The sequence below is a fragment of the Folsomia candida genome, unplaced genomic scaffold (assembly GCF_002217175.1).
Source record: "Folsomia candida strain VU population unplaced genomic scaffold, ASM221717v1 Fcan01_Sc001, whole genome shotgun sequence".
NCBI lineage: Eukaryota > Metazoa > Arthropoda > Collembola > Entomobryomorpha > Isotomidae > Folsomia > Folsomia candida.
This window is the reverse complement of record NW_019091193.1, coordinates 28,025,820-28,048,048: the sequence shown is the minus strand read 5'-3', so window position 1 is coordinate 28,048,048 and position 22,229 is coordinate 28,025,820. Positions and strand designations below refer to the sequence as shown.

At 40.6% G+C, this 22,229-nt stretch overlaps 3 protein-coding genes across 4 annotated transcripts; 2 read left to right on the top strand and 1 right to left on the bottom strand.

The window, feature by feature from the left end:
• Window positions 1-382: 382 nt before the first annotated feature.
• Window positions 383-5,566, bottom strand: LOC110863184 (protein argonaute-3). The gene is made up of 16 exons (XM_022112434.2): window positions 5,362-5,566; window positions 4,945-5,212; window positions 4,232-4,847; window positions 3,968-4,160; window positions 3,674-3,876; window positions 3,491-3,604; window positions 3,263-3,422; window positions 2,906-3,176; window positions 2,646-2,818; window positions 2,367-2,558; window positions 2,080-2,295; window positions 1,752-1,949; window positions 1,498-1,680; window positions 1,325-1,429; window positions 1,083-1,223; window positions 383-1,007 (listed from the first exon to the last, which is right to left on the bottom strand). Exons 1-16 carry the CDS (start codon window positions 5,416-5,418, stop codon window positions 921-923), a joined length of 3,177 nt encoding a protein of 1,058 aa, XP_021968126.1. The 5' UTR covers window positions 5,419-5,566; the 3' UTR covers window positions 383-920.
• Window positions 5,567-5,719: 153 nt separating this feature from the next.
• Window positions 5,720-7,908, top strand: LOC118437894 (titin-like). The gene is made up of 4 exons (XM_035857395.1): window positions 5,720-6,364; window positions 6,494-6,646; window positions 6,751-7,474; window positions 7,567-7,908. The coding sequence occupies exons 1-4, from the start codon at window positions 6,094-6,096 to the stop codon at window positions 7,640-7,642; spliced, it is 1,224 nt and encodes a 407-aa protein (XP_035713288.1). The 5' UTR covers window positions 5,720-6,093; the 3' UTR covers window positions 7,643-7,908.
• Window positions 7,909-8,537: 629 nt separating this feature from the next.
• On the top strand, window positions 8,538-22,168 carry LOC110845940 (inositol 1,4,5-trisphosphate receptor). Of its 2 annotated transcripts, XM_035852280.1 has the most exons (50): window positions 8,538-8,870; window positions 8,944-9,142; window positions 9,220-9,290; window positions 9,379-9,500; window positions 9,570-9,656; window positions 9,733-9,883; window positions 9,944-10,053; window positions 10,113-10,343; window positions 10,420-10,567; window positions 10,641-10,855; window positions 10,922-11,082; window positions 11,153-11,318; window positions 11,387-11,527; window positions 11,601-11,902; window positions 11,973-12,063; window positions 12,130-12,302; window positions 12,379-12,531; window positions 12,604-12,754; window positions 12,827-12,950; window positions 13,020-13,150; window positions 13,225-13,364; window positions 13,434-13,569; window positions 13,625-13,765; window positions 13,819-14,241; window positions 14,679-14,921; window positions 14,988-15,097; window positions 15,185-15,320; window positions 15,391-15,648; window positions 15,719-15,839; window positions 15,919-16,058; window positions 16,158-16,348; window positions 16,423-16,534; window positions 16,623-16,731; window positions 16,839-17,056; window positions 17,233-17,336; window positions 17,476-17,504; window positions 17,613-17,714; window positions 17,782-17,975; window positions 18,137-18,541; window positions 18,644-18,727; window positions 18,812-18,955; window positions 19,129-19,336; window positions 19,632-19,748; window positions 19,875-20,047; window positions 20,124-20,288; window positions 20,359-20,542; window positions 20,938-21,086; window positions 21,150-21,315; window positions 21,438-21,598; window positions 21,686-22,168. In XM_035852280.1, the coding sequence occupies exons 2-50, from the start codon at window positions 9,036-9,038 to the stop codon at window positions 21,821-21,823; spliced, it is 7,836 nt and encodes a 2,611-aa protein (XP_035708173.1). In that variant the 5' UTR covers window positions 8,538-8,870; window positions 8,944-9,035; the 3' UTR covers window positions 21,824-22,168. The 2 variants fall into 2 exon arrangements, with proteins under 2 accessions (XP_035708173.1, XP_021948195.1); XM_022092503.2 differs by having other exon boundaries at window positions 8,538-9,142.
• The last annotated feature ends 61 nt before the right edge of the window (window positions 22,169-22,229 follow it).

Genomic DNA, 22,229 nt, shown 5'->3' with positions numbered 1-22,229 from the left:
TTCCGACGACAGTGAAAATTTTAGGGATTCGCTCTAACGTCAAAATGATCAACGCGTGGTACGTCGTCGGGATGATTTTTGTTGGGAACTCGACATGAAGAACAAGCGATATTTTATAAACGACTTTTATCCATGTAACTAATTATAAGATTTAAAAAAAATGAAAACTCGCAACTCAAAAATTTCGAAATCAACTTCGCATCAATGTAGTTCTAATTTCGTCATTTGAATATAGCAGACAAACAATAAAAACCGTCAACTTTATTAATTTTGATTTGAGTGGATTTAGTCGAATTCATTGAACAGAAATTACTTGTTGTAATCTGCATGATTTTGATATTGGTTTATCGTAATAATACAAAAATGGACGATAAAAGTTGAATCTTTGTGATACAATAATGTTTATTAAAAATGTTTTTGTGAAATTACAAAGTTTGACGATTTCACATCGTCACTGACACTAAAACTAGGTACCATTTTTTCGTACATTTGAAAATTTCAAATTAAAATATCATAAGAAACTAATGTTCATTACTAAAAACTAACAATCCAATCGTGCATTAACAAAACTCGGTAATGATTAAAGAGTAGCTAGGTGATCATGTCAAACTTAAATTATATAATTGTTTAAAAACATTCACACACAATTTTAAACAAAGTTGCAAATATTAGTCATTTAAGGTGCAGAAAAAATTTGTGAACTAAATTGTTGACAATGATTAATTAACTAGTTGCTAATAAACTAATAAGAGTCTATTGATTTACGACAAAGTCGAGTGTCAGCAAAGAGGTCAATAATGACAAATAATATCTAAACTTATGCATATTCGAATAAGTTGAGTAAGCGTTAATTGTTCGAGGATAGTTGGACATTTGGACATGGACAAAAATTAAGGTTGTGGCCATAGTTAGTTTTTCGTCTACAAATAGTAGAGCGATTCACGAAGACTTGTTCCAGGAGCGGCGCGGATACTGCTTCCGACCAGCGACGCCAACTTGTGGGCATACTGAAATTCAATTACAAAATCAATAATCTTCATTCGTCAATCATGAATATATTGAAGAGTAAAAACTAGAGTTACTTGTGTCATGGCTGGAACGCGGACTGTTCCTGGCCAGTTGTAGTACATGAACGAAGAGACGTATGCGAATTTTTGGATCAAATCGGGCTTAGTTTCACCCACGTCTTCGATCACGGTGTAGTGAGTTGGAGTCACGGTGCCCTATAATTTAAAAAGTTAATTATTAGTTAATTACTTATATTTTTACTTAAACAAGTACAGCAGTTGAATGAAAATGAAATTAAATATGTTTATGTGCATACCTGTCGCACAAGTTGAGAAACGATATAAAAATCATACGAGTCGAATCTCGTCACGGTGTGGTCAATGACCGTTCCAGGATGCGGATTCTCCCAGTTTCGGCCCGTCTATCAAATTAATCCAAAAATATGCATGTAGCAATTCAACACACTTCAAAGATCAGGGAACATCTTACGATTTGGAAGAATCTTTGTGGAATTCGCTTCTGGACAACGACAAAGCTAAAGCTTGTGTTCGGAACACATTTTTCTTTGACGACGTCCAGGACTTGTTTCGACTCGTGTTGATTAAATGTCTTGGGATCCGCCAAGCCACCGTCGCGCCAAATGATTACTCTTACTGGATAACATCCTTGTTCCTAATGAAAAATTAATTACGTTAATTATGCATAATTTAACGAGAAATAGATTCATGTCACAATATTCATACCACGTTAAAGGCTTCCATAGCCTCTTCAAAAGCACTTCGTAAGTTGTCCGCAACCTCCTGATGCACTTTCAGCACGCGACAAATAGATACGTAACGAGTGCACTCGTTGTTGAGAGTAGCAACCAGCCCGAGAACGGAGGCGTCCTTCTTCAACGGATCGTGGGCCACGTCAATTCCGACGAACATCATCGGGTTTTTCTACAATTAGATAGCAACACATCTTGAAAACCTTTACAGAATGCCATTAACGGAGGTGTATAAAATTGTTTAACCGACGAGATTTACAAACTTAACAAAAAGGTCTCAACAATATAGAAATTGAACTTACAAACGGGAGGGAGAGTGACCACAAAGAGCCTCCGAGTTTGCAGTTGATCTGCAAGGCGATCTTCTGGACGACTGAGTTGAACTTTTTGTCGTTTGAGAGAGTCTTTGTGAGACAACACTGCGACGGGACCTCCAACTCACAGAGGGAAAGCTTTTTGATCATTCCATAGACATCCTCTCTTTGCTGAGGCATCAAGACGAAGAGGAAATGGTATTTCTAAAAGTTAAACAATTTTTCAATAATTACGGGGGAGACCGAGTTATTAAGTATTTGGCATTTTAGCTTACATCGCGCGTCAAGTTCGATTTGATAGCTTGACGAAAGTCGCTGATCTGATGTCCCTTCGTTGCAACGACCTCGGGAGCCGATGCGACCTGGATTCCCAACTGCATACATGCCTTCCGATATTGATCCACAAAGCGGCGCGCCTTGTCACTGTCGCGTTGAGTGCAAATTAGCAAGTATTTGTTCACATGCACCTGTCAATTCAAAATTTAGAAAGTTTAATTGATGTTAACGAAATAAATTATCAACATTATCTAACATCTTGATTATTGAGATCTTACTGGTTGCACAACACCGGACAGTGCATCACGGCTGAAGTCAGCTCCAGCAGCAGCGAGCTGCTTCTTGCCAAAATTGAGAGCTGGTCCAGCATGGATCCGCGCCTTCATCGTGAGTGGGATATTCTCCATCTCCAAATTCCACTTTGTAAGAATGGCCTTGGCTTCTGGGGTTCCTAAATACATCAGAACCACAAAATGGATAATCATTACTAAAGATTAACCAATGTAACTCATAATTCCTAGTTGGCAGAAAAACTTACCATTAACTTCCTTGATAAATTTCTCCAGGGCGATGCGTCGCTGGCCAGGGTTCAGTCGGGTGTGCTCCCCGAGGTCTTTCATAACGGTAAAGTTTGACCTTTGGTCTTCCGTCAAACCAGTGACGAAGCACAACTCTGGGACCAGAACGACCAACTTGTCCTCTTGGATAGCATCCCCTCGTCTCGGTTTAATCCGACTCACCAACATGGGCTGGTCTGGGTACTGGATTTGCAAACCGTGGTGCTCCTTGTAATACTCCGCGTAGGTAACCTATACACACATTTAATACAAAACATTGATTATTGATTAAAATTAACTTGCAGCACACATTGGTCTATGCTAAATTAACTAATCACCATTTGATCTTTCCTTAAGAACTGGTCTTTCGGAGATGCGTGCCACCAAATGTCGTCGATTTTATAAGAAGCATTATTAAATCGGGTGAGAACAATCTTTCCCACGGCAAATTCTGCAAACTTGGCCTTCCAGTCCGGACCAAGCGTTCTCATTGCACACCTAAAAAAAATTAACAATAAACAATTAACTTTACCTATGTTCACTTAGCCACTTTAAAATTCACTCACATCTGTTGATATATGGTTTCCTGCCGAAGGACACGATGGGATGCATCCAAACAGAGCATTAAACCGCCTTCTTGCTCATCCACGGCGATGCAATATCCTGGCCAAATATCTAATCTGTGATCAGAGCAAGAAAAAATATTAAAACTTTGAGCTTGAAGTTTTGACAAATAAGGGGAGCCTCACTTGTGTTGTGGGAGCGACTTGACGCCCTGGACATCGTAGTAGTTCCGACGCAGCATTACACGACCCAACGCCTTCATCACTCCTTTGAACATGATGTTGATGAACTGGATCATCGTGTAAGCCGGCCTCTCCTTCACGTAGACAGCAATTATGTTCAATTCGGTATCTGGACTGTTGGGATGAAACCCTTTCAGCTCGGTAACCTAAAAAAAACAAATCAACCAATAAATTTTAACCAGTTTTTATTATTCTAAGTTCTTGGTAATTGGTAATAAAATCAGTCAAGCAACTTACATGCTCATCGAACTTGACGGCGGTAAACAGCATCGTTCCGTCGAAGGTGTACGTCCTATCTCCCATCACAGCCCGCACCGATCGCTTCTTCATCGTAGTGCTGTCGAGGGGAGGATCAAAATCCACATGGTATTCGTGAATCGTGCAGTTGCCGATAAACCTTAGTCGAATGTAATTCGTAGCCACTGTGATTCTGCAAGCAAACAATTAATCAGGCAGTGTACTAATTTAACAAGATGGTTGAAATGAGCTTGATTCACTCACTCCTCGCCCTTCGCTCCTCTTCGAACCATTGGAGCTCGGTCACGTTGAGGCGCCAATGTTGGAGCTTCCTCTGTCCGAGCAGCGGCTGCCGGCTGTTGTCCCAATGAAGCCTTGGGAGCCTCGATTCCAACTTCTTCAGGAGCCATTTTGCCACGTCCGCGACCTGAACTTGATGTCACGACCGCCCCGCCACCACGCTTAGATTTCGAGACAGTCGGTGTAGTTTGGGAGTCCCCATGGCTGGAAACTATCGAATGACTGGACTCTGCCTCGTCACCAATCGGGTTGGCTTGTTCCTGTTCTTGTTGCCCTTCTTCAGGGGCTTCTTGTGCGACCACGACAACAGGTTTCAAGTCTTCAGGGGGAATTACAGCTTCGATTGGTTCTGATGATTCTTGAGGGAGAAGAACAACAGGTTCATCTTCAACCACAGCCGGTGGAGGAGGACGAGGAGGTCTGGCAGGTGCTGCAGGTGTGGGTGCTCTCATCCCGAAATGAAATGATGGTTTTGCCACACCGCTGGTCGGAGACACCGCCTTCTTGGTAGGTTCGCCCACATCCCCCAAGGGCTTCGACTTTGGAGCTGACCCGCGACCGAACGTTCCACGCCCTCGTCCTAAAAATAAATCATTTTTGCATTACTCAGCTTCAGCATGTTTATTTGACGCAATTAATCGAATCAATAAATCATTAATTAACAATTAATTTTTCACCAATGGATGGGCCCGTAACTTCTTCGTCATCACTCTCATCGTCTCCTCTGATTCCAACTGGACGGTCTTGTCGTTGAGGCATCGACGAGATCGAAACTTCCTCCAAGCCTCCAACCGCCTCGTCAATGTCCACTTCTTCTTCATATCTGGCTCGCAGCTCTGCCGCGCTCAGTTGTTCTGGCGGACTGGTCGTCACCGCTGGCGTTGATTCGAACTGGAACTCAACACTGAGCTCCTGCGGATCCTCCTCCTCATCAGGTGGATTATACTACAAAAAATGGAGCGGAAATAAAAATTCATCAAAATAAGTTCAAACAGGTAACGAACCGACCAAAACAAAAATAAAAACTTGCTAACTGTTAACTAACAAGTGTGCACCTATGATCACCTATGATAATTACTAAAGCTTAAACTTACACCTCGGCCACGACCCAGGCCTCTCCCCCGACCGAATCCCCCTCGGCCCGAATCCATAACTAATTGTTTCTACTGTGTGGTGAGCTAACTTCAAACTTTGACAAGGAATTAGAGCTTAGACAACAACAGATTATCAAAAAGTTCACTCTGAACTGAAAAACGAAATAAAATAATAATTTTTGGTGGGAGCAGAGAGCGAACACGTCTGACTAAGCCCGAGTTTAAGAAAGGAATGAGCCGTTAAAAGAAAGGAATGTTTGATGGTTCGGCCACAATGCGCACTCACTCAACTAAATGCGACGTAGTTATAAACTGGTGGTGGTGGCTGGTGGCTGCTTGATGATGATTAGTTTAGCAGTCAGTCTGTCTCATTTCATTAAGTATGCAAATTTGAGTCTGCTGGATCGCATTACACAAATGAGTGCAAATAATAAAATGCAAATGAGGACAAATTTATTTCGGGTTTTGTTAGAAATTATAAATTTTGAAAGACTATGAATTTAATTGCTTTGACCGACGAATAGGAAGTGACGATGGTTATCCAACATGTTTCTAAATATCTTTAAAATGAACATGTCAGGAGATAGATTTGAAATTCAAATTTTAAATCACATGTTGAGCGTGGGGTTTAATACAAATTAATTAAGGAACAATTAAGTATTACCAAAATAGTTAAAATTAGATATATCTAGCAATAAATAACGTATTCATGCATGTCCTTGGTTGTCCTGCATGAATGAATGGCAACATGGAAATTCAGGCGTTCTCTATGAATTTATTTCTGAGCGTCCAATTTTGCAACAAAGTTTCTCAAAGGTCGTTGACATGGGGACGAAAAGATCAGAGTTTTCTCTGCCAGCCAGCCAAAAGTTCACTTCAGGCCCAGAGACGCCAGTCCACTCGCAGTCTCCGCTCCGACACTTTCCTCTCCAGCCAGTCCTTCCACCAATTTCTCTCAGAAACATTTACATTTTTCCCGAAACTTCTCACGATAAATTCAAAGGTAAGTGGTAGCTGTAACAATTCATTACTCGATGATTAACTACTTAAATGTGGAAACATTGAAAACGGTGTCGTTCGTTTACTTTAATTTTTTTCAAATTCTCCTTTTATTTATATTTGAATCCTTCAGGTCCCAGATTAGAAATGGACATCGCGTTCCTTGATAGTTTGCTAGGATCCCTTGGCAATGGAGCAGGCTCTGGAGCAGAGCCAGAGTCTAGTGCTAGTCTGTTCGAAAGATTGGGAGCAGCTGAGGTGGAGGCTATGCTGGCGGAGGACGAAGGTAATTTGTGAATGACCTATTATACAACGAATTAATTCCTTAGATGGAGAAAGTTGGAATTTTTTCATTTTTTTTTTATTCTAATTGTATTTACGCTTCATCAGGTCTTACTGTTGCCCAGCAATTGGAAAAATATGGTTTGGAAGATATGTTAGACCCAAACATTCAGGCCATAGTGTCTGAGGTAATGGCTGAGATGTTGCCAGCGCCAGCCCCAGAGCCAGCTCCAGTGCCAGTTCCAGTGACGGAGTCAGTTCCAACACCAGCTCCAGAGCCATTGTCGGTGCCTGAGGTGAAAAAGAAGAGTAGACCACAGAAGAAAAAGAGAGAGGAGGTTCCGGTCAGCGAAGATGACGAGGTACAAGTGGTGGATGTAAAACCTGCGAAAAAAATGGGTCTCCCCAAGAAGGTCGTCATCCCAGGTGAATTTGTGAAAAGGCCACGTAAATTGAGTCAGAATACCAAGGAAAATTGCGAGAACGAAGGGGAAGGCCCATCCTCGTCTGTGAAGGTGTGGAGAGGTCGTGGACCGAATAGATCTAAACCTCCACCTCAGGTTAAGTCGAGAATTCAACTCGCAATGGAGGAAATGATGGGCTTAGATGCAGAAAACGAGGTGATCGCACCCGATGAAGAACTTATACCAGAAGAACTCGCAGGCTTCGATCATGTCGAAGTATATCGGGCAGAACAGTCGCGGGAAGCTCTATGGAAAAAGTGGGCGGGGTCGTATAGAGACCCTCGGCCGAAGGATTTTAAACCGTCACTGAAAGAGAAAAGTTTCAGGAAGAAGGCGAAGGTTCATGAGCAACCCGTGTCTACCAACCCGTAAGACAAAACTGGAATTAACACAATTCGAAAATTATATCAGAGTCATGTCATGTCTCATTTCTAAATTTCTGTTTCATTGTTTATTCTAGACTTGTAGTATTTCGGAGAACAGCAGACGGTGGCATTGTGGATGTCAGGAGAGTAACGCTCGGGAATCGGCGTTAATAGTATTTAGTATTACAAAACGAATCAATAATTGTTCAAGTTGTTAATTTCTCTTATATAACAGTATCTTATAATGAGGGTGGTTCCAAGTCCTAAATTATCGTTTGAAGCTATTTGTAAGTCATTGAATGAGCTGAAATGTTATTTATTATGAATGTACCAGTTAGAAACCAATCTTGTTTTTGTTTCATTGTTTCCAGTTCTTTATATTTTTCCTCATTCGTTGAGCTTTTCGATCGTAAAATAAATTGCTACTTTAATGAATATTATGCGAACGGCGTATTAATATAATAACTAATTTTTATTTTTACAAAATCTAAATAACATTGTAATGTACTCCCACAGAAAAATGTAACGCATGCATGCATGCTAAGTTTAAGGAACCGCATCATTTCAGTTAATTATTTGCTAACTGGAAATTTTACACAGGATTTCCACGCATTTCACGCCATTTCGCTGGACTTTATCTCTCCTGAGGAAATTTCATGAAGTGCATACATCTCCATGATTCGGGTGACTACTGTTTTGTATTTGTATTTGTTCTAGATTTTTGAAACCATATTTTTAGAAAAATGTCAACGTGACCATAATATTGTGACAATATCCTCTTTGATGCTTTTTCTGGTGTATATGCAGCACTGAGGAGTGAATGGAAGCATGCCTGCAGTGTCCTCCGCTCACCTGCCGCAATCCTGGTGGCACTACACATTATTTATTGTTATTGCATAACAACTTTATTGCCTTTGGCTTCACACGTATCATTCTTCCACACGTACTCCTCCTCAGTCGACGAGTAGTGAGTGATGGAAAATCCACTCTTCTTTAATCCAATCCAATCCACTAACTGCTGTGGTCTTTGACGAGATGAAGTTAACTGATGTTTATATTATACTTGTTTTACGGCCTTGCTGGTCTGCTATGCTGATCCTGCTGCCTTTCTGTCTATTCATTCCATATATGTTATCCTTACCTACTTTTTTACAACGAGATCTTGTGCTGCTGGTAACATTTTAACTATAATCATAATAAAACCAACGCACTTGTGTTCTCGTCTCAGCTGTCTTTAACTTTATTTAACTTTCTGCTTCATGTACAGATAATAGTTTAGTTTTAGCTGATAGTTTACCCCTACAAAGAGTAATTGCATCCAACGAGAAGTAAATAATTGCATTTAACTAGGAGAGACCACAAGTCGGCAAAAATACAACGAAATATAACGAACGCGAAAGTATACAATTATCTAGTTTTCGAGCTTATATTATTACGAAATGTGTTATTACGTTGGTTGTGACGAAATATAGACGAAAATGGAGACGAGAATGCGGAACCCGGCTAATTAATTGCAAGGAGTAATATTTAGGAGGGAGATATCCGAAATCCGGGTATCGGAGTCATGGAGGGTGCCAACAACCCGAAAATTCTCCACTTTGGAGATGTTGTCAGCATCTTTGGAGAGGGGAGTGTCACCGGGTTCCTCAGCACGTTGGGCTACTCGTTAGGGTGAGGGGAAAATGTCCAAGTTGGTTTCTGAAAAGGTGTAAAAATATATTTTTGAGTAATGTTTTCATTTTTGGTAGGTCTGTGGATGACCGGTGTGTGATTTGTCCGTCTCATGGAACTCTACAAAATCCACCAAAGAAATTTAGAGGTGAGTATTGTCATAACTTATCAATAAGTATATTCATCTTGATAAGTGATGTGACCTAATTTTGATTGTATCAATTTTTGGTGACCAGATTGTTTATTTAAAATGTGTCCTGCAATGCGATACTCTGCTCAACAACAGTACCTGCACGCATCACGGTCCAATATAACAAATCGGACGCCGGAAGAAGCAATTTTAATGAAAAGTTTGCACGTAGGTGGTCAACAAGCTCAGAAATTGAGTATAATTGTGGTATAATTGACGGAGGTGAATTTATTTTAGCATGCTGCCGAACTCGAGAAAGATCAAAATGCAAAAGACACTTGTAAAAAGGTTGGGATCACGCTAAAGTACGGGACCAGTGTTCAGGTAGATGAAGAAGAGAGATAGAACAAGAACTGTTTTGATATCTAGGGGATTAAATCCATAATTTCACACCTTTCAGCTTCTGCACATGAAATCCAATAAATATTTAACCGTGAATAAGCGAATTCCTGCAAAATCGGACAAGTTAGCGATGCGCGTGTACCTTGACCGGAGTGGGAATGAGTACTCGTGGTTCCAAATTATACCCTCGTTCAAGCACAGATCGCTGGGTAATTAAATGAGCCACTAAATATGTTTATTCATTGTAATTAACATTTCACAATTTGCAGGCGACCCCGTCGTGGCCGGGGATGAAGTCATACTCACCGCAGTGGGAAGCACACAGCAGTGTCTCCACGCATCGGACGTGTGTCTCCCAGATAATCCAGGGTCTCATGAGGTGCGTGTACTTAAAAGTGTCGAAGTATTTAATCGCTGACAATTCTGTTTGATGTCCAGGTCAACTTTTCCTCAAATAAAAAAGCATGGAGTTTAGTCCTCTTTCTCAACTATGCAGAAAACATTCCTGGTATTTTGAAAGGTGGCGATGTCGTGCGACTGTTTCACGTCGATGAGGAAAAATTTCTTACGCTCGACGCCTACGAAAACCATCAGCACGTCTTTCTCCGCACCACCCAGCGAGCCGCTGCGACCTCAGCGACGTCAAGTAAAGCTCTGTGGGAAGTGGAGGTTCGTGAGAGAGGATGATGACGTTAAAGTTTGTAATATTTTTTGGGAAATATTGAATTTTTTGTAATAAAAATAGGTGATGCAAGACGATCCCTGCATGTCTGGAGCGGGATACTGGAGCTCAATATATCGCCTGAAGCATATGGCGACAGGACTTTACATGGCGTGTGATGGGAGCGTGTATAATTTTACATCGACATGCAGCGAGTCACCGAGGACGCAGAGTACACACAATCAGATTTGACATACATCAATTTATTTATTTCCAACGAGTTATAATAATAAATTTGCAAACAGGTTTCGATGAATGGGAGGAACCCACGATATTTCCAATTTCTGGTCAAGACAGGAATCAAACATTGTTTGAATTTTGTCCCACCGCAGCCGAGACTGAGGAAGCCGTTGTACCTGAATCGTCATATATTCGTCTTCGTCACAACTCGTCGCGTAGATGGGTACGAGCAACCAAAATTCCGATTGATGTCAATAAGAAGAACCCAGCGATGATGAAGGTACGAAGCTAATAATAAATTAGGTTTCGTATTCAAAACTATTAATTCCTGATTGTATGTTCCTAGCTCATTTGTACTCCGAATAAGAAGGATGAGGAAGCCTTCCTAGTCGTGTCCGTGTCACCCGTGGAAGTCCGTGATTTGGATTTTGTCAACGATGTGCTCGAAGTTTTGAAAGACTTTTGCCAGAAACTTCACCATCAAGGGGTCACTGCAAACGATAGGAGGTACTTTTTTTAATCTGACATTCTTTTTGTACATGTGAAACGGAGACTAATTGTACCATTTTCTATCCAGGAATGTTTGCTATGTGTTGAAAGAAGTCATATTTTTCGTCGCGGAATCCGACTCCAGTCATCATAATGTTGATCCGTTAGATTTTGTGGTTGCTGAACCATCCCGTGATCGTCAGAAACTTTTAAGAGAACAGTTTTTATTGGATAATGTGTTCGAGATTTTGAAGGTAACCTATAAAAAAAACTATGATTTATTTAATTTGGAGATTAATTTTTCTCTGTGGACGATTATCAGGCACCGATGGAAAAAAAGCAGGGCACTTTACTCCCCTACTTTGAAGATGAGGACGGAACTATGCAATCTAAATGGAAGTATACTTTTAGACTGTGTTACAGAGTGCTACATTTGAGCCAGCAAAGTTATAGAAAAAATCAGGTAGACAAACTGATTATTTAAAAAATATATTTACTTCCGAATTAACCAATTCATTAATTATCACTCATTTCAGGAAAGTATCGCTAAAGAATTTGGTTTTATGCAAACCCAAATCGGTCTCGACATCCACGCTGAAGAGACGATTACCGCCCTCGTCCACAACAATCGAATGTTGCTGGAGAAGCACATTAGCAAAAACGAGGTCAACACTTTTGTCGGGTTGTTGAAGAAGAGTGGGCACAAGTGGGACTACAGATTTCTCGACCATCTCTCAGATCTCTGCGTGTCGAACAAGTTGGGGATTCCGAGCACGCAAGAGATCATATGCGAAGTGTTGCTGAGTCCGGATAATTTTTCAGTCTTGTTGGAAGCAAGGTATTTAGGACATAAGGCTAAAAACGTGTTGAAAAAATTATTCATTTTCTATTTGGAATTTGAATAATAGAATGATGCAAGCCGACCGATGGCCTTTAGCCCTGTCGGGAGGATTGCATACGACAGGGGAGGATGTTTACCTGTTCAAGGATAAAATGAAGGTAAGCGACGAGTAAATACTTATCTGATGGATGGTGACTTAATTTTTGCGATCTTTTCATTCCTAGTTGAAAAGTGTGTCCGAGCTCGCGATGAAAGCAAGTTTGGGATTTGGTGAGGATTCAGCTATCGTAAAATATTACTGTCATCAATTGGACCTCTTCTCGAACATGTGCCTGGGACGACAGAATCACGCAATTGAGGAATTATCGTACCGATTGGATATCAATATTTTGTTAAAGTGAGTTAGGTTATTTTTTTGCTGTACATAAATTTTTAAACTAGTAAGGAAATTTAAAATTGTATTCTGCTTTTAGATGCATTTCTGCTGGGTCACTTCCTTTCGAATTAAGAATATCGTGCTGTCGACTGATACGAAAACTTCACGTGGATGTCGAACCACAGAAAGAGGATAAAAAAGTGTCGCTCTCTCGAATGTGGTGGGAGGAACCGATTCATAGCGAGGATGAGTGCGTTGCGAAATTTTGAAAATTTTTATGAAAAACTTTCTGGCAATTTTCATAATTTGTACGTGTACTCAGGTATGATGCCATCCACATCACCGCTAATGAAACGAAGGAAGCACAAATGAAGAAATTCTCTCCAACGAAAGAATTCATTGAGAAATATTTACGCCAAGTTGCACAAAAGTCGCAGTTTCATAACATTTTGCAAAACAAGTTGTCAGTTGAAGTAAGTTTGGGTTTTTGTGTGCTAGAGTTAGATACGTAAAAATTTACATATTTATAAAAAATATTTTTGCAGATTTTAAAATTGGCCAAGGAATTTGCACGTTTCGGTTTTTACGGCATGGTTTCTTTCAATCAGTTGAGGAAAACGTTGCTAACTATTTTGGCGTCATTGTCCAAGGAGGCGATTTTAGATCAAAGTTGGTCAATTTTCATAAAATTAAAAATTTTCATTCGCAATTAATGTATTTAATCTGTTAAATGATCAGGAAATTATTCCAACGGAGGAAGAAAACAATCGCATAAACTTCTCACGGAAGAGTCGCAAGAGACCCGTTTTGAAAAAGAGAACGAAGCTGTCCTGCTGGATATGAAAGTGAATATTTTGGAGATTAATGAGGTATGTTGTTTATGCTTAAAATATGGAATTCTTATTGTTAGACTGCGTAAAATTGAATGGAATTATTTTTGCAGCACATTCACGAAGTAATTTTAGACTATCGACTCACTATTCTCATGTCAAAACTGAAAGATGACATTGCTCAAGGTAACTCCATTGCGGATATGGACGTGGAAACGTTCGTCAATTTTTTTGAAGAGAGTGTCAACTTGTGGTAAGCATCACGACGTTCATGTATATTTCCTTTGTGTCCTTTGTTCACTTCATTAATGATCTCTTGTAGTGACGACGATTCGAATTTTTTACGCCTCCTCCTCTACAACGTAACCAGCGTGCACCACCCCCTGACCAAGAGTGCGATTAAACTATTAATGTCAAACTTTAACCAGAGAAAGCGTCTCTTCACGGCGTTGGAGAAGGTACGATCGCTTCCAATCTGACAAAGTCTTTTTAAATATTATGAGTTTCTTTTAGAGTCAAATCCTCAGTAACAAGAGCGACTGCGGAGTTTTAAATGAGATAAAAGAGATGTTGAAAGCTATCTCAGGCGCCGTGAAGATTGCCAAGGCACGTCGACGGAGCGATTGGAAACTGAAGGCGAAGAAAGATGCCAAAGTATGTCTACACTTTACATTTTTATGCTTGTTCTAATCCCAAATCTCTCACAGTACGGCAGTATCGACGAAGGAGTAGAAGAAGACGGGGACGAAATGTCTCCAAACGTCTCTCAAGTCCGGGATGACCCCCTCTCTCCCACGAAAAACATAATTTCGCGCACCCCCTCTCTCCGCTACCCGCTCTTGGAATACAGAGAAAAAATTATTAAAGTTCTCCGACAAATGACACGGCTCTGTGTCAACCTCACCTCCGATGGGACGGTTTCGGGTCATCGTCAAAATCAATATTTGCTCAGAGAAAGCAGAGTGGACGAAGTGATCGTGGAAGCCATGAAGTTACTCCAGGACTCCAAGGAGGACCTCCATATTCAACAGTTGTCCGAATTCAGCCAATTTTTTCAAGCCTATTGCATGGCCAACGGAGAGAATCAGATGATAATGTCGAACCATATCAATAGTTTTATCCAGCTTGAGGTACGTAGATTGATTGATTAGTTGAAAGTTTTTATTAATGTTTTTATTAATGAAGTCATACGAGCGTCAGTATGATGACTGGTTTTCAGCTCTTGACTCTAGAAGACAATTTTCGAATACAATTTGAAAATATAACTTAATAGTAGACTAGTGGTCGAGCATTTTAATTATTTCTAAAAAAATGTGGATTTTTTTAAAATTTCTACATCATAAATTTTAATGTTGAATCTGTAACCTCCTCAAAATTAAACTTTGACTCATGATAAGTTTGGGGTATAAATTTTCAATATTTTTGGAAATATAACAGCATTTTGCATTAATGATATCTCACAAAATGTAAAGGGGGAAAGTTAGTCAGAAGTTTATTTGCGACACAATTGTTGGAAAAGTAGCTGGGCAGAGTTATTTACTTTCTTCTTTTTCAAAAACTTTTGCAGGAGACGAATAAAACTCCGATGCCCTGGGTTGGCGAGGCGGCTGCGATCCAGTCCGTCTACGAGGACAACATCTCCCTCTGTGCCGGCGTTCCCGACGGGCTGATTCAACACTTGGTCCAAAGAGCATTTCAAAAACAGACGGGACGATACGATTTTGCGTCCGCGTATCTCATTGCATTGCAAACGGTCGTATGTCCAAAGCAGTGCATCGTGAGGAAAAATCAGGAAACGGTGGTGTATCAGGTAACATTAATTAATTGTGTGTCTTTAATTTTTGATTTGTTTGAAGACGCACAAATTATTTTCCAGCTCGCTATTTTCCACGAAGAACTTGTCAATTATCTTGGGTTTGGACCAAATTGCGCCAATGCGAATGGAGCCTCGTCTAATTTTTTCCCCAGCGATGTCGAGAAATTTAAGTATGAAAATAATAAACTTATAATTATAGTGACTCATCATGGCGTCAGTAAATGATTAGGAATAAATTAAACCATAAATTTTGGCAGGTTCCACATTGAAATCGTGAAGCTCTTGACATACTGCACCATCGGTAAGAACGTGTACACAGAGTCGCAATGCCAAAACTTACTCCCACTTGATCGAATCGTCACTGTCCTGTGTTCCGTGGAGTATCCGATCGATGTAAGAAAAAACAATCATGCCAAATAAAATTTTTGCAATTAATATGCAAATTGTTTACTTGTCGATCAAGGTCAAAGAAGCGTACGTCATGTTTCTCCTGCACGCATTTCTAGTCACGGAAGTAGATGTGCGCAGTGTTTACAGTTCCAACCGGATGTGGACAATTTTTGAGAAGCACTTCCTCGTCGAACTAGTCAATCTTTGCAACGCCTCCCTCGGCGAGGCTGAGGCGGATTATAAATGTCAAAGTTACGTGAACGATGGTCTGATTGTGATTGTGAAAATATTTTTTGAACGAATTCTCACCCACACGCCGGGTGTTATTAAGGTGACTTATCCATCATGCACGCTTATCTGATTGAAGTTGAGTTTGAATGTCAACCAAATTGTACTCATAGGGACACAAGGAACTCTTCATCCACTTACTCAAAGCCATTTATCGGCTCACTCAAACCAAATGGATTCATCCCACGAAACTCTACTCGGCTCAGAAATGTTTGAGTATCATGTATAAAGCGGGTATACTATTGCCAACTTTTTGCAAAATCAGTTAATTCATATTTTACATAATAAGTATGTACACATTTCTAATTCGCAGCCTCTTCCCAACTCATCTACCTGCCTTCCTACCTCATTGAAGAGATTGAGAAGAACTCGAGCCGCTTTATCAGTGAGGTCAGCCGAAGAGCGAAATGGATTTCGATGATTGAGTCTCCAAAAGCGAAATGTAGTTCGGACGTAATAAAAGCATACGTTTAAACGTCTCATAATATTTTAACATTACTTTTGCAGTCTTAAGTTTACACACACACACACACGTTCACTTTTACATTTCAGATGCCATCCACCACATCGAACCGGATAACGCAAGAAATTCAACACCTCGTGAGAAAGGTGAAGCCGGACATTGAGGAGATGGCGTCCGCCGAGACGACGACACTCACCGACATTCTGTGCCAGGCGGAAACGATCTTTCCCCCCTCCACGTTGGCATACACGCTCTGTCAGGATGGCAAACTCATAGCAAAGTAGATACCACAAGAATTAACCATTTTTTAAATATGCATATGCCATCATACGTATTTACCATCAATAATTTCAGATTCGTCCTTCACGCCGAGAAACTCGCGGACGAAGGAGAAAGCGAACTCTGCGTCAACATTTTAGAAATCCTGCAAGATATTTTGGAAAGAAAAGAGATCTCGACGGAACGGGTATGTACATAGGCGTTTTTTACGCAGTGGTGATTATGCTGATTTCTTTATTACTAACAAAATATTAAATTTGCATGGATTTTCATAGGCCCACCGCGTCCACGACCGATTATTAGAGAAGCATTTACGAAGAAATGAGCAATCCTTGTCCTTCCTCTCCAAGTTGAGCAGTAAGACGAAAGAGAGTACAAGTTCTTGTAAGTAATAAAGTGATAAAGATTGTTTAATCGATCGAGAGATTATCATTAAGTAATACTCTAGTTAACAAATAATAATCCAACTTAATCTTAATCCATCCATCCAGGGCAAGGGAAGCTGAGCGAGGAGCCGCACTACATGCTGGACCAACTCGGCGCATCCAGACTGGTCGTGATGCTCTTAACCAAGTTGGACAAGGCTCCAGACGTTCTCCAACAGTCGATTAATCTCGGGATTTTACTTCTCAGCGGAGAAACGGTCGAATTGCAGAGAAGTTTTTACAATCATCTCCTCTCGTGTGCGAAAAGTCAGAACTTTATGAAGGTGAAGATAAATAAATTCATTTCTTTTGTGGAGATGAGATAACCTGTTGAATGAGGAGATGAGCTATGACGCAAAGTTTGTCTTTTTTATGTGTATTTGGGAAATACGAGGCAATAGTTTTTGTCAACATATCACCCCAGATATCATGACACGTATTTATTTATTTATATGAACAGGTGCTAAACAACATTTTACGCGAAGTTGGTGAGGATTTCAGAGCCGTGGCGAAAACCAAGATTAGTGACATTGCTCGAGGCGACTCCAAATCTCACTTCCACAGGTATTGAAACTTGAATTAGTTCAATAGCAGATTTAATAATAATCATTAATAATAAAGAGAAATTATGAAGTATATAGCTTTAAACAAAAATACAGACTATCAATTTTAACGGATTAACAATTTTTGTTATATATTACAGCACTCTCACAAAGGCTAACTTTTCTCAGGGTAAAGCATTGTCATTTTGCAGACAAAGCCGTGCTGCTTACTATTTCTATTATATTCCAAAGACCAACTTTTCGGATGTGGGTTGATAAATTTAATCTTTTTGACCAGATGTCAACCGCATTCTTCGCGTCTCCAAACGAATGTCGGACGACATGTTGGCCGCAACTCAGGACATTGTTTGTGGGCTGAAAAGGATCGCTGAAATGAAAGGTTGGCAGAAATATATAACAATAAAGAAAGGAAGTAATTGTAGATTCGAATTCAAATATTTTTTTAGGAAGTGGATTTTCCAGCGACTTTGAAAGTCAAGCTTTAGACGAAGATGACGACGACTGGGCTCGTGTAGCAACCACGGTGCTGAGAAAGGATGGATATGCCATTTCCAGTTTGAAACACCCGAGAGAAAAATTGTTAGAGAGTTCGCTCCGATTTCTGCAACTACTTTGCGAAAACCATAACTTGGAGATGCAGGTGGGTAGATGTGCCAGAGTGGAGTTGTTGCAATTCTTGGAAAGGCAGCAAGACATGAATAATGTCGCCTTGCTGCTCATTCTATCCTGTTTTGCCACCCGGCTCGTTAAGATAAATAATAATAATAATAATGCACTCTGTCCGTTATCCCATAATTTCAGAGATATCTGAAAACTCAAGGCAACAAGACTCCGTACGACTTGGTCTCTCAAACCTTATACTTTCTCGACTGCATCTTCGACTCGAACACGGGCTCACCCGGGTTAATTGGCCTCCTTGTGGACGAGCACAATATCGGCCTAATAAATCAAACGTTACGAACGCTGACCGAGTTTTGTCAAGGTCCTTGCCTCGAGAACCAGAATGCTCTCATCCTCCACGAGTCGAACGCGATCGACATTGTGACCACTTTCGTAGCTCATGACATCACCCCGCTCTCCAAGAGGAGGATGGACCTCGTCATGGATCTCAAAAACCATGCGAGCAAGCTCGTCCTCTCTCTAATGGAGAGTAAAGACGGGATCGAAAAGTTTGAAAAGATTAGCAAAATGAATATTCGCAATATGGTGAGATTTGCATGTTTTTCGCGTGTCACAAGGGAGCGACCCACTTAGCATCACAGATTGATGAGTAATTTACAAGCTGCTCTTTCTTTTTATGCCGCACAGATTGAAATGATTGGAAAAGCTCACAGTTCGGATCGGGATGACTACGTGTATTTAATGAGGGGAAAAGCCGTAGCGGAGAAGCAGGTAAATTAGCGGGATGACTATTTTACGACACATTACACAAGTGAGTGATGAGTGATTAAATCTCCTCGCTCGCTCCGAATGCAGGTTGGCCACTCACTCTACATTTTGTGTCACCAACTCGCCCAACATGACAAAGCCGTTCAAATGGAGTTGGACCGTGCGGTCAGCAAACGGAGCTTGTATGCCGACGCGGTGAACTATTACAGTGACAGGACGGCGCAAATTGAGGTTGGGTGACACTAACAAGAGAAAGTCTGCTTTCATGACTAATTTAATAGCTGCTTTTCTCCGTAGTAAAGCAATTAATTATTAATTGTCAATCCCTTCGCTTTGCATGATTCGTTTTCCTCCACGTTTAGTATCATCATTCGTGCGACCATTAATTTCCTGGTTTTCTCTAGATTGTCAGACATGACGAGGAGCAGGAGTGCGAGTACTTGGAACGCGTCGTGTTCCCAATTCCACCCGTGTGCGCTTACTTGACCCAAGACACGAAGGAGAAAGTCTTTCGCAGCACGGAGGATGACGAGAAGGGGTCAAAAGTCACCAACTTTTTCGAACAACAAGGTGCCCTCATGTATGAGATGGAGTGGCAACAGAAATTGAGGAGTAAGACATGTTAACAAATTCATGATGATGGGTGTACTCATGTCAATCTGGTGTATAGTCTTCCCAGCCACAAATTAAAGCAAGATATGACATGTTTACAAAATTTGTTCCATTCTACAAAGTTGTAAATTGCCAAAAGTTTCTTAAAATCTGAAAACCTTAGTGTATAAACTGTACACATTTTTATCAGTCTGTGTCCCTTAACCCAGTTTCCTAGAAATTAACACGACGACATGATACTTCCAGTGAAACTCTGCTACATTTGTCTTCACTATTTTAAATTCCATTTCTGCAGGCATGCCGTTAAAATACAGTGTCAGCATGTACGAGTCCTTCCTGGGAAACTTGGTGTTCAACATGATTTTCATGGTGAATGTCGTCGTCGCATTGGGCTACCCGTTCCCCCCGGATGGTAAGTTATCACTCATCCATTGGCTAATCACTGAAAAACAATTATTAAATAGAATCTGAATACGTATACTGTTGCCGGACATGCAAGTTGATTTCCTCATGCTAATTTCTTCCTCTTCTCCTGCAGGCAATACGTCTCACTGGAGGATAATCATGGGTTTGCTATTGATCGTGTGTGGCCGAATCCAATTAAGAAAACCAGACGTGTCCGGTGTGCAAGCCAACACTTCGCTCGTTATCCTAATCATCATCACCCTGGCCGGACCGACGAGGACAATTCATGCTTTTGGATTGATCACGGTGAGCGAAATGGGAATGAAACGCGATATTATTCTGAATCAGGAGGAGATGTGTATGACTCGTAATTTATTCACAGGCTCTCCTAAAATCGGCTCACATAGCGTCGTATCAGTGCAAAAGTGGGAAATTTTCTAGGCCAAAGAGAGAATTGATCGTGGATGGGGAATTTCTCTATCACATCTTCGTCGGAAGTGTGTGCATCGCTGGGTTGACGATCCACTCCTTCATCTACTCTGCTCTGGTAAATGAGTGGCATTCTCCCGAAATGATATTGATGTCACTCATTAATATCATTTTGACTCCTCCGACAGCTTTTCGACGTCGCTTACAGGGAAGAAACTCTGATGAACGTGATCCGATCAGTGACCAGGAATGGACGCTCGATCATCCTCACGGCCATATTGGGTATCATTTTAGTCTATCTCTTCTCCATCGTGGGCTACATGGTTTTCCAGGATGATTTCATCGTGGAAGTCGATCCTCTCAATAAGACGGGTGGGTGCTTGTAAATACCATGGATGGATAAAATACAGTGTTTTGATCTCCGTTCTTCCCAGGGTTTGGATTTCCAGGACTGTTACACCCACAAAAAGACGAAGATCTGCATGAAGAATACAGCAGTCAAAATACAGGTTTTGTGAAGAAATCAACTTTTTATCATTGTCAAAATGTTTTCACGATTTTTTAAGACAAAATATTTTGACAGTTATAAAAAGTTAACTTCTACATAAAACCTGTGACTTCTGTATGTTCCATGCAGATTTTCGTCTTTTTGTAGTTGTACCCCTGGGAAGACCGGAGCTCAAAATACTGCATTTTGGCCAAATACTTTATGCATTAAGAAATTACCTGTTGCTCATGTACATATTTGCCCACCTTAACCTACACAGAGTACGGCATGGTAGCCAGCCTCGACAACGATGAGGACATGAAAGAAAACGTGTGCGACACTTTGCTCATGTGCATCGTCACCACGTTGAATCAAGGACTACGAAACGGCGGCGGGATCGGCGACGTTTTACGACCACCAAGCAAAACAGTGCGGTCATAATTAATTCAATTTTGATGCCATGAAATGAAACAAGAATTAAATTTTGTGCAGGAATCGACCTACACGGCTCGCGTCATTTACGACCTCCTCTTCTACTTTGTCGTCATTGTTATCGTGCTTAATCTGATTTTCGGTGTCATCATTGACACATTTGCGGATCTCAGGACGGAGAAGCAGCATCGGGAGGAGACGTTGAGAAACACTTGCTTCATTTGTGGTGAGAATTGAGTCGTTCCTTTTTATCGTCGTGACATTATTGCGAGAGATTCCATTCCATGAGTGAGAGACGCAACTGTTCTGTTATTATTGCCCTATTGATTTCCATCCTCTTTCCGACAGGTTTAAATCGGTCCAACTTTGATAACAAGGCTGTTACTTTTGAACATCACATCAAACGAGAGCACAACATGTGGAACTATCTCTACTTCATGGTTCTCCTCAAGACGAAGGACCCCACCGAGTTTACAGGGTCGGAGTGCTATGTGAGCAAAGCGTTGAAGGTGTGATTCTAAATATATAAAAAATGTTGAGAGTAGTTTTTATCGGGAAAAAGTGTCACGCTGTTTTGACTTTTGATTTCTTTGCAGGAGAGGAAACTAGGCTGGTTCCCGAGGTTGAGGACATCCTCGCTGAATTATAATCGGCGATGGACCGTGTCCACAGGACCGGGAAATAATGACGTTGGAGGTGGAGGCGAAGATAATGGGAAGTCATTCGCCAAATAAATACGAGGCAACGTGAGACATGCCGATTAACAGAACGTGTACCTGTGCAGTAGTAGAAGCGTAATGTAGTCGCAGAGTGGTTGTGTCTGCATGAAGTAAATAAATCCATGTTCAGCATTTATATGTATTTATGATTACTTTTTTGATTAATTAATCATTAAAAAGTCAGAGAACCAAAAACCAAAGTCTTTATTTTCTTGTCTAAAAATATATGAAATTTTGTTTTGTTTTCATCGTGATTTTGAAAATGAATAAAAAGTCATTCCAAGTTAAGAATAGTATAATTACTAATGATAATAAGTATGTTTTAATTGCGAAATAAAGTAATAAAAAATGTTCAACATACATATAATCATGATTCGTTATTATTGATGATTACAAAAATCTGTTGGAAAAAGCATGGCGT

Excerpts from the sequence above, each read along its gene's own strand:
- LOC110863184 (XM_022112434.2), bottom strand. The coding sequence starts at position 5,418 with ATGGATTCGGGCCGAGGGGGATTCGGTCGGGGGAGAGGCCTGGGTCGT. Across the intron at positions 3,605-3,673 it reads AAGTCGCTCCCACAACACAA|ATTAGATATTTGGCCAGGAT; the intron begins GTGAGGCTCCCC and ends CTCTGATCACAG. Across the intron at positions 2,559-2,645 it reads TGTCCGGTGTTGTGCAACCA|GTGCATGTGAACAAATACTT; the intron begins GTAAGATCTCAA and ends TTGAATTGACAG.
- LOC118437894 (XM_035857395.1), top strand. The coding sequence starts at position 6,094 with ATGAATGAATGGCAACATGGAAATTCAGGCGTTCTCTATGAATTTATT. Across the intron at positions 6,365-6,493 it reads TTCTCACGATAAATTCAAAG|GTCCCAGATTAGAAATGGAC; the intron begins GTAAGTGGTAGC and ends TGAATCCTTCAG. Across the intron at positions 7,475-7,566 it reads CAACCCGTGTCTACCAACCC|ACTTGTAGTATTTCGGAGAA; the intron begins GTAAGACAAAAC and ends TGTTTATTCTAG.
- LOC110845940 (XM_035852280.1), top strand. The coding sequence starts at position 9,036 with ATGGAGGGTGCCAACAACCCGAAAATTCTCCACTTTGGAGATGTTGTC. Across the intron at positions 17,057-17,232 it reads AAAGTCAGAACTTTATGAAG|GTGCTAAACAACATTTTACG; the intron begins GTGAAGATAAAT and ends TTATATGAACAG. Across the intron at positions 21,087-21,149 it reads TACGACCACCAAGCAAAACA|GAATCGACCTACACGGCTCG; the intron begins GTGCGGTCATAA and ends AATTTTGTGCAG.